The sequence below is a fragment of the Mastomys coucha genome, unplaced genomic scaffold (genome assembly GCF_008632895.1).
Source record: "Mastomys coucha isolate ucsf_1 unplaced genomic scaffold, UCSF_Mcou_1 pScaffold3, whole genome shotgun sequence".
Taxonomy (NCBI): Eukaryota; Metazoa; Chordata; class Mammalia; order Rodentia; family Muridae; genus Mastomys; species Mastomys coucha.
Genome location: NW_022196909.1, coordinates 60171876 through 60181612, shown reverse-complemented (window position 1 = coordinate 60181612; position 9737 = coordinate 60171876). Strand labels below are relative to the sequence as shown.

Sequence of the window (9737 nt, the reverse complement as noted above, 5' to 3'; positions counted from 1 at the left end):
TGTGAGAGAGTGTGTGTGTATGTGTGTGTGGCTGTTGTTGGGATTAGAGTTGAGGTGTAGAAGGGTTAAGCATTCTATGTTTTGGATACTTTTGTTTGTTTTTGAGTCAGGATCTCACTATGTAGCTTTGGCTGTCCTGGAACTCACTCTGTAGACCAGGCTGGCCTCAGAAATCCGCCTGCCTCTGCCTCCCAAGTGCTGGGATCAAAGGCGTGCGCCACCACCGCCCGATTTATCTTTTTTAATGTATAGAAAATGTGAGTTTTGCCTCTTTATAAAGAAAAAAGGGGGAAGGGTTGGAGAGACGGCTCAGTAGTTAAGAACACTGGCTGCTCTTCCAGAGGTCCTGAGTTCAATTCCCAGCAACCACATGATGACTCACAACCATCTGTAATGGGATCCAGTGCCCTTTCCTGGTGTGTCTGAAGACAGTGACAGTGTACTCACATACATAAAAATGAATAAATCTTAAACAAAAAATTAAAAAACAAAGTCTAAGACCTGAAAATCCTGGGTATCTATCTGTATGCTGAAGACATTTGCTTCAAGACATGTGCAGACCTGTGTGGGGATGCTGCTCCTCCTGCTCTCCCAGGCCTCACTGTGACATTGTCTTTCATCTGGTTAGCTTCACCAAGTCACTCCTGTTGGAGTCCATATTTGGGCTCCTTGGGCCTGAGCAGCTCAGGAAACTGGCTGGAGGCTGGAGGCGGGGAGGGGGCAAATACAGCCCAATATGTCACAGTTGGTAAAGAGTAGCTCTGCTCTACCCCCGGCAGGTTTAGGGGGCTGAGGGACTCATGTAGCTTAGGCTGGCCTTGAACTTGTTTTGTAGATGAAGAAGACCTTCAGTTTTTGATCCTCCTCCCTCTATTTCCTAAGTGCTTAAATAACAGGCATGTGTCACTTTATGTGTGATATTGGTTGAACCCAGGACCTCTTACATGCTAGGCAAGCACTCTGTCAACCAAGTCCCACCCCCAGCCTGACCCCAGCACTGTTCACTGGTGAGCCCCCTTTGCCTAACTCAGTTACGGGTGAGAGGCTCTTACATCCTCAGCCAGGTCCTGGGGTGTCTCGTCTTCTACATTCAGCAGCAGGGAGTCGGCGCCAGCCTCACACAGAGTGGATGAGATGCTGCTGAGGCCCCGGCCAGCTGCCAGGTGCAAAGGTGTACACCCGTTAAGCATGCGGGCATCTACCCGGGCACCAGCCTGGAGCAGGAACTGCACCAGGCTGCGCTCCTGGGTTTCCACAGCCAGGTGCAGGGCAGTCTTTCCACTGGTGCCCTCCTGCAAGGAACAGGGATGTCAGCGATTCATGTGATGAGGCAGCGTGCCAAGCCTGTGCTCTGGAGTTGGCATGTCAACATGTTTGACACTGCCAGGGGACCTGTAGCTAGACCAGATGGTGGCAGGTGGTGGACCAGGTGGTGGCAGGTGGTGGACCAGGTGAAGCCTCACCTGTACATCGATGTCGGCTCCATTCTGAAGCAGCAGTTCTATGAGTGGTTGGTTCCTCTGCAAAGTGGCGATGTGGAGACAGGCCAGACCTGGGGTGGAGGAGGGTGGGGACTGCTGTTTGGTGTCTACCTTTCTGTAGGGACTACCCTGCCCTTTAGCCTCGAGGGACCCCTGCCTACTCAATGTTCTAATCACAGGACCATTAAAATGCCACCTCCCAAAAATCCCCTCAGAGGTCTGAGAGGAAAGGAACTCAAAGTTTCCACTTTTTCAGTCATGTTACTGAAACTTTTATGCTTCAAGGATCAGGCTGCTGAGCGCCAGCCCCAAACATGCATCGTCGTCCAGTGCACACACCTACCCCTGCTAACTCTAGACGTTTACCTTCAAGCCCAGGCAAGGCTCCTCAGAGCTGTCTGGGGATCCTCATAGCCCCCCGTCTCTCCCCAGGGACCCCCTCTTCCTAGATGCCCTGTAGCTTTGACTTTGTTATCCCCCCTTCTGGCCTAGAACTCCCTTCCTTTCTCCAACCTTGCTTATAATAGAGATTTATATTAAAATTTACATCTTTTGTCTCTTGAGTCTCTGTTCAGAGGCTCCTGACTCTGAGAACTTCCCTATAAAAATTTTCCCTCCGACCCTGCCACATCCCGCTCTCCTCCTCCCGCTAGTCGACCACAGCACCCACTTCCTTCACACACAGAAGTCATAGTGTGCTATTTATTATCTGTCTCACTCTTCCTTGGGCTTGCTCACAGGTGTAAGTTCTGCTCGCACCTTGCCAGTTCTTCAGCTGGAGGTCCAGGGGAGGAGAAGCCTGTCTGCCTGGCTCTGGCTGCTCCTCCAGCAGGCAGCACGCACAGGCCAGATTCTGGCGCTGACAGGCTACATGCAGGGCTGTGTCACCATGTTGGTCTTGCAGAATTCGGCTTGCCCCCTTCAGCACCAGTGCCCGGACGATATCCGGCTGATCCAGATGAACAGCCAGATGCAGTGCTGTCTGTAGGCATAGAGGGTCACGGGGTCACAGAACCACTGCAGCAGGCTCCTACCCCTGAGAACATATGGGGATACAACCACCTCTAACTCCCAGTAGCCTGTCTGAAAGTAACCGTAAGGGTCAAGTTGGGTCTTCAGAGAAATCACTCCTAAGCCCCTCCCAAAATGCTTGGGAAATAGGGCCTCACCCTTAATCCTTCATCCCTTGGAGAGATCTGGATCATTCTCCAGGATTTGTCTGCAGGGGCTGAGGAAGGGGAGGAAAGAGAGAGGAGCCAAGGGCTGTCTCCTTGACAACTTCCCCCCCTGTAAGGCTCAGTTAAGCTGTCATCTCTTATATTCTGCCTTCCTTGTCTGGCCCTCAAAGATGCCAGAGCCCACTGAATCTAGTAAGGTCTTCAATACACTTGTCATTGTGCTGTATAATTAATTAGGTGCCAGTGACGAGTCTGTGGGTACCTCATGGGCAGACACTGCTTCCTCCGCACGCATCTTTGTGTTGCAGCTTCTGGCGCCGTGTCTGGCAGAGGGTTTGGCAACAGGCATCTGGGCATAGCCTTCTCTCTCTACTCACCTGGTAAAGGTTGTTCTGAATGTCCAGGACTTCCTGGGGCAGGAAAGCCAAGCAACAGAATAGCATGGACGGGGCTTCGTGAATTACTGCCAGGTGGAGCAGCCTAGAGCGGGAGAGGGCTAGGGTCAGAGCCCAGGTCAGACACGATAAGCTGTCTTGGGGTTAGAATGACTGCATCAACCTCTAACTAGCTACCCACAACCAAGCAGGTGCAGGAAGTAAGAGTCTGGGCCAGGAAGTGAGGGGTCTGTGCAGGAAGACAGGATTCTGGAGGTGGGAGCTCCAAGCCCAGATGGCTGGACCTGTGGAGAGCCTTGGCTGGGTAGGCCGATGGGCAGGGTGGGCCAGTGGGCAGGGTGCTGACAGGACAAGGGCCTTCCTGTCCAAATTGCCCACACCCTTGTGCCCCCAGGGCCTTGCCAGGCCAGCTGCAGCTTCAAAGCTAAACTGAAAGCTGCTGGAGGAACAGAGGGGGTTTCCAGGCTGAGCTACCCACCTCCCCACAACGGGGAGGACAGGAGGAGGCGGATGTGGGGTTCCCCCCAGCAACTCAATGTCACACATTCCAAGGAGGCAGCACAGCATTTTGAACCACTGTCCTACCTACTAGTCAAGAGGGCCATTCCTCAGCCTGCACAAGCCGGTCCGGTCAAAAACCCTCTCCTAGGTACAGCTCCAAGGTGGAGTTTGGTGCGGTGCAGAAAATGGGTTCGATGGGGATGCGGGGTGTGTGATGGGACAGGAGGTATAAGTTAGGGCCAATTGGGGCAGTTGGGATGGGAAGTTCCAGTCTTGGGGTTTCCCCACATCAGGTGGGGAAAACGAAAGCCAGTGTTAGATGGCTAGGCCTGGACAGCTGCCTTGGGGCAGCCTGGCTAAAGGCCTGTCTGGGCTAGGAGGGGACACTTAGGTAGGAGGGAGGCAAGCTTTTGCAGTAGGCAGACTGGCAGTAAAGGAGGCCAGGAGAGAGTGACGGCGGGAGGGAGGAACCACTGTGGAAATCCCCTCCGCCAGGGCCTGCTCTCTGGGTCACATTCCTGCAGCCACCTCCCTCTCTCCCTCAGTCTCCCCTCCTCCCACCCACTTCCTTTTCCCACTTCCACACTTCCCACAGTCCAGTCACTTCCAAAGGAGAGAAGATGTCTGCTGGGGGATCCTGATGCTTCCCCACATACACACAGCACCTGTCTCTACACAGAGCCAGCCAAGACTGCATCTCAGAGGCTAACCATAGAGGGTTCGGTGGCCTGAGAAGTTGTGCATGGAGCTCCCAGAACTCTGAGGTCCTGGGCTAAAGGTTGTTACTGGCGTATGAAATACAAAAGGCTTACTGCCTCTCTCCTGCTCACAGGACGGAGACTACCTTTGTCAGCATCCACCCAGGACCCCTACATCTCCAACAAGCAGGTCAGAACAGGTACCCCTGCATCCCCAGTCTCTCTCATTCAGGACTCCAGCTGCCCCTGCTCTATTACCCCCAAAGCCCAGTCACCTCTTCTGCACTTGATACCCTATACATTTGATAACCTCACAGTCCAGCTGCACCTCCCGACTCCAGCAGGGCCACAGGGCTGAGGGGAGGAAAGGGGAGATCAAGAGATAAGAAAGGACAGCAAGGAGAATTTGGGGAGCTCAGGAGGTGCAGGTTGTTGGGGAGGCTGACGCCAAGCCCTTACTTCCCTTTTCTCAGCAGAGGAGGAAGTGAGCCGGGGCAGCCAGCTGGTTATCCTGTTTGTTGGGGCAAGAACTCTCAGTCTAGTCTCTCTTTTGGAACCAATTTCAAACAGGCACCCAGGCAGCACCCTTAATTCAGGCTTCCTGGGCTCAGATGGCAACCTGTAACCCTGGTGTTGTCTTTTTTCCCCTCTGGTTAGGGTGTTTTGGAGTCAGGCACTGGTATCCCAAATATTGAGCAAACAGGGACACCCCTTCCCCCAACAAGAAAAACAAAAACTGAATTGGTTGCTGGGGAATTCCTCTTCCCAGGGGTGGGTCACTGGTAGATTTTCAAGATTCTGGCTGGTGTTCTAGGTTACAAGGGCCCTGCTACTCTGTCCACTCACTCCCAAAAGAGGTGATGATGTCTGTTTTTTTTGGTCTGAACCTGGCTACAACTTAAAAGCAGGCTGCAAGTTAAGTTTGGAGTTTGGAGAAGAGGACTGGCCTTTCGAGGGCGGGTGCTGTACGGGTCTGTCCTCTTGGGTGATGAAGTGGTGGTGGGTGCTCAGCCAGTTGCAGCTCCTAGGGAGGTTCTAACTGAGCATCCTGTCTCAGCCTAGCCAGCTTACTCACGTGTCTCCATCCTCAGAGATGTACGTGAGCGCCTCGAGTTGCTGTGGGCTCAGCACCCCTGCGGGGGGCAGCGGCGATCCTGGGGCTGGAGGGCTTGGATCCTTGGCTTCAGGTCTCTCCAGTAAGGGGAAGGACTCAGTGAGAGACGAGGAGGCATAGGTGGAGTCCGCTCGCTCTCCATCCGCATCTTCTTTCTCTGGTTCCTTGTCTGTCTCTGGAGCATGGCTCCAAGGCTGTGGGCAGCTGCTGTGCGATGATCCGGAGACTGGGGCCGCAGTAGGCTCGGGCAGGGAGCGCAGGGAGCGCAGCGACTCTATGCCGGAGTCGCACTGGCTATCGTCCGCCTCGTCCGGCCCCTTCCGCGCATCCGACATGCCGGCCGCGCCAGCCCGGGGTCGCGGGTCCGGCGGGATCTAACTCTGATGGGTGCCGCGCGCTTTTCCGGGTTTGTGTGTCCGCCTAACAGACCCAGAGTCCCTCTCCGAGCGGCTTCATTACCTGGCTGTGCAGTCGCGGGGAGCGGACAAGAAAAGCGAGAGGTCCAGGCCAGGTCCACCGCAGGGGGTGCTTTGGCCAGCAGAACGGTCCCTACTCAGATCTTCTCTCTCTCCCCGCCCTCGGGCCCAAAAAGTGGCCAGTGCCACGCCCACAGCCCCGCCCCCATGGGCTCTTCCGGGTAGAGCCCCGCCCCTCCGGAATCCCCCTGTTTGCTGCTTGCGTAGGCAGGGAGTCTCTGGCTACCCGTCTTGACTCACTCCTGCGTGGACTGTTTCGCCCATTCATTCATTCATTCATTCACTCGCTCTTCCTCTTCCCATTTGTTCCATTCACTGATTCAATGCATTTGTTCGTTCCTTCTTTTTAGTTCCGTGGTGTCTTCATTCATTCATTTATTCGTTCAATTGCTTTAAAAGTGTGTGTGTGTGTGTGTGTGTGTGTGTATTGTTTTTTCTGCATGAACTGGCTACTTTGTGGGGAGTTTGTTTAGATTGGTGGGTGATATCTTAGCGTTTCTATTGCTGCAATGAAACACCCTGACCAGAAAGCAAGTTGGGGAGGGAAGGGTTTATTTGGCTTATTCTTCAAGATCATAATCCATTATCAAAGAAGTCAGGACAGAAACTCAAACAGGACACGATCCTGGAGGCAGGAGCTGATGTAGAGGCCATGGGGAGAGCATTGTACACTGGCTTGCTTCCCATGGCTTGTTCAGTCTGCTTTCTTATAGAACCCAGGACCACCAGCCTAGGGATGGCATCATCCACAACCGGATGGGGTGGGGTGGGGTGGGGGGGTGGGGTGGGGTGGGGTGGGCCCTCCCTATCAGTCACTAATTAAGAAAGAGGCTTACAGCTGGGTCTTAGGGAGGCATTTTAACCGAGGTTCCCTCTTTTCAGATGACTCTAGCTCCCACCAAGTTGCCTGACCAGCCAGCACATGTCGGGGGTGGGAACGGTGGTGGCTCGGCTTGCTACCCTCTACCTATTTTTTTCTCAACTTCTCTTGCCTTTTCACTTTTTTCCAATCAGTGCTCAAGGGGATTGGTAAGAGAGGGTGCACCTATTATCTTTAGGGGAGCAGCTTTGCCCTGGGAAACCTTCACAGACAGTGTCCTGTGTCAACTCCCCAAGCACAGATTTGGCAGGAGGATGTGATTTGGGGAAGTGGGTTTTCTAGGGAGGACTTATTTAACAGGCCATGGTGGTCATGGGCTTTCTTCTTCCTTACAGGGTGTACGCTGGCCTTTGGTAGGTACAGGAGATGGCTAACCCCAGTAGTCACAGAAGTGTAGTTCCTCACAGTGGGGCCAGGATGGGGAGGCCCCTGACACTATTGAAGTCTCCACCCTAGCCCTGAAGTCTTTCCCCTTCCTGCTTTTCCCTCCACATGGCTAGGGGCCGGGAGAACACCAGCTACAGGTGCTCCCTGAGCTGGAGCTTCTCGATGCTCTTTTCTTGGGGTTAGCAATGCTCTTAGAAGAGCATTGCCAACCGTGGGAACAGTCATTGCACCTCTGCCTTTTGGGGTGGGGAGCTAGGAGAGACAGCTATTATACGCCATTCTCTTCTGCCCTTTCTCACAGAACCTTATTTTCTCTATCCATTCACTCATTTGCTAACATATGGAGCCACTCTTGAAAATGACCCAGGTTCAGTTCCCAGCATCCACAGGCGGGCTAACAACCATCTGCGATCTGATATGATGCCCTTATCTGACCTCCATAGACACTAGACATGAACACAGGCAGGCAAGACACTCATACACATAAAATAAAAATAAATAACTCATTTATTTATTTATTTATTTATTTAATCTCAGTTTGTCAAGACAGGGTTTCTCTGTGTGGCCCTGGCTGTCCTGGAACTCACTCCATAGACCAGGCTGGCCTTGAACTCAGAGATCCACCTGCCACTGCCTTCTGAGTACTGAGACTAAAGGTGTGCACCACCATTCCTTTTATAATAAATAAATAAAATCTTTGAAAGTTTCTGGCAATTACAATGAAGAATGTTTGTCACTTAATAGGGCCAACTACTTACTCAGTGGGGAAAGAGACAGAGTTGGTTCAACTTGAGCTGGAGATGGTGAGGAGTTTGAGAGAGCCTCCTCTCTTCCCAGCAGTCAATGCCGTGACCTTATCGGAGATGTGTAACAGTGGGAACATGGAACCTGAAGAGACTACCTCCTGTAGCCAGGCAGGACCCCCAGTGGAAGGAAAAGGACACCAACCCACCCGCAAAACGTTTGACTTAAAATGTGTCCTGTCTAAAAGAAATGTAGGGACAAAGATGGAGCAGAGACTGAGGGAATGGCCAGCCAATCACTGGCTCAACTTGAAAGCCATCCCATGGGCAAACACCAGTCCCTAACACTATTAATGACACTCTGTTATGCTTGTAGACAGGAGCCTAGCATAACTGTCCTCTGAGAGGCTTCCATCCATCAGCTGACTCAAACAGAAGCAGACACCCACAGCCAAACATTGGACTGGTCAGGGACCCTTATGGAAGAGTTGGAGGGAGGAGTGAGGGCCCCAAAGTGGATGGCAACCCCACAGAAAGACCAACAGAGTCAACTAACCTGGACCCTCGGGAGCTCCCAGAGTCTGAGCCACCAACCAAAGAGCATGCACGAGCTGGACTGAGCCCGCTCCCGCACCTGTCCATGTTAGCATATGGACAGCTCAATCTCCATGCATATCCCCCAACAACTGAAGCAGGGGCTGTTTCTAAAGCTATTGTCTGTCTGTGGAACCAATCTCTCCATAATGGGAGAGGGTGTGCTTAATCCTCTAGGAGGATGCAGGGATGCAGGGATACGGGGGAGGGACTCTGTGATGGTGGGACCTGGAGGGAGGGAGTAATCGGAATATAAAATGAATGAATGAATTAATTAAAAAAGAAGAGCGTCCTCTCTCACTCACTGTTCTCCGTCCCACTGGAGGACTAGCAAGAAGATGTGCTCAGCCAGGCGGTGGTGGCACACGCCTTTAATCCCAGCACTTGGGAGGCAGAGGCAGGTGGATTTCTGAGTTCGAGGCCAGCCTAGTCTACAGAGTGAGTTCCAGGCCAGCCAGGGCTATACAGAGAAACCCTGTCTCGAAAAAACCAAAAAAAAAAAAAAAAAAAAAAAAAAAAAAAAAAAAAAAAAAAAAAGAAGATGTGCTCAGTATAAGGCAGGTTGGAGTCATGACAGGACAGGACATGCCCCAGGCAATGGGGGCATCCATTAGGAATGTAGCTCAGAGGTCAATGCTGCTTACCTGGTAACTGTATTTTAGGTTCGATCCTTAGCTCTAAACTGCCAAATCAACACCCTGAGCAAAACAAAGAATAACCAAGCAGACACACTCCTTTAATGTGACTTTAGTTAATGTGACTTCAGAAGTTTTCAAAGTCCTCTCCTGTATGTACCCCTCCCATTCTCAAAATCTAGAGCAAATGTACAAGCTACAGGTTAAAAACCTGCCTGAGGCCCAGAGAGGTCGGCTGGCTTGCCCAAGAACCCATAGTAAGAAAAATACGGAACTTGCTTCTTTTGACCTAATACTATGTCTTATAAATTTTCTTCAGTGAAACTCTTACCAAGGTCTAGATATCATCGATGGAGGAACCCGACGTAGGGGAGTGCCAGGGACCACTTTTCTAATTCACAAAGAAACCACATTTAAGGATGACTATTTCAACCCGACCGGGTGTGTGGTCCTGAGCCCTAACAGGTGTGTGGCAATCCCTGCATTGACCACATGAGGTCAGCATTGAGCCACTGACGGCCTCAACCAAAGCGCCTATACGTTGACAGGGAGCCTTTCTGTCACTCCAGGACCCCAATGGCAGTGTTACCTCAAAAGATGGTCATTAGCCTTCAACTCAAGCTGCAGTGTGGTCTGGCCCTGACTTTTCTTAACA

The 9737-nt window shown here is 52.1% G+C and overlaps 1 protein-coding gene across 2 annotated transcripts in view; it reads right to left on the bottom strand.

Moving 5' to 3' along the window:
- Nfkbie (NFKB inhibitor epsilon) overlaps positions 1–5951 on the bottom strand; it is a 7298-nt gene extending 1347 nt beyond the window's left edge. For both annotated transcript variants that reach the window (XM_031346884.1, XM_031346885.1), the window contains exons 1-5: positions 5329–5951; positions 3037–3139; positions 2241–2463; positions 1464–1552; positions 1053–1292 (exon numbers count right to left, since the gene is read on the bottom strand). In XM_031346884.1, coding sequence (XP_031202744.1) covers positions 1053–1292; positions 1464–1552; positions 2241–2463; positions 3037–3139; positions 5329–5702 — 1029 coding nt within the window. In that variant the 5' untranslated portion in view covers positions 5703–5951. The remainder of the gene's footprint in view (positions 1–1052; positions 1293–1463; positions 1553–2240; positions 2464–3036; positions 3140–5328) is intronic.
- Between the last annotated feature and the right edge of the window lie 3786 nt (positions 5952–9737).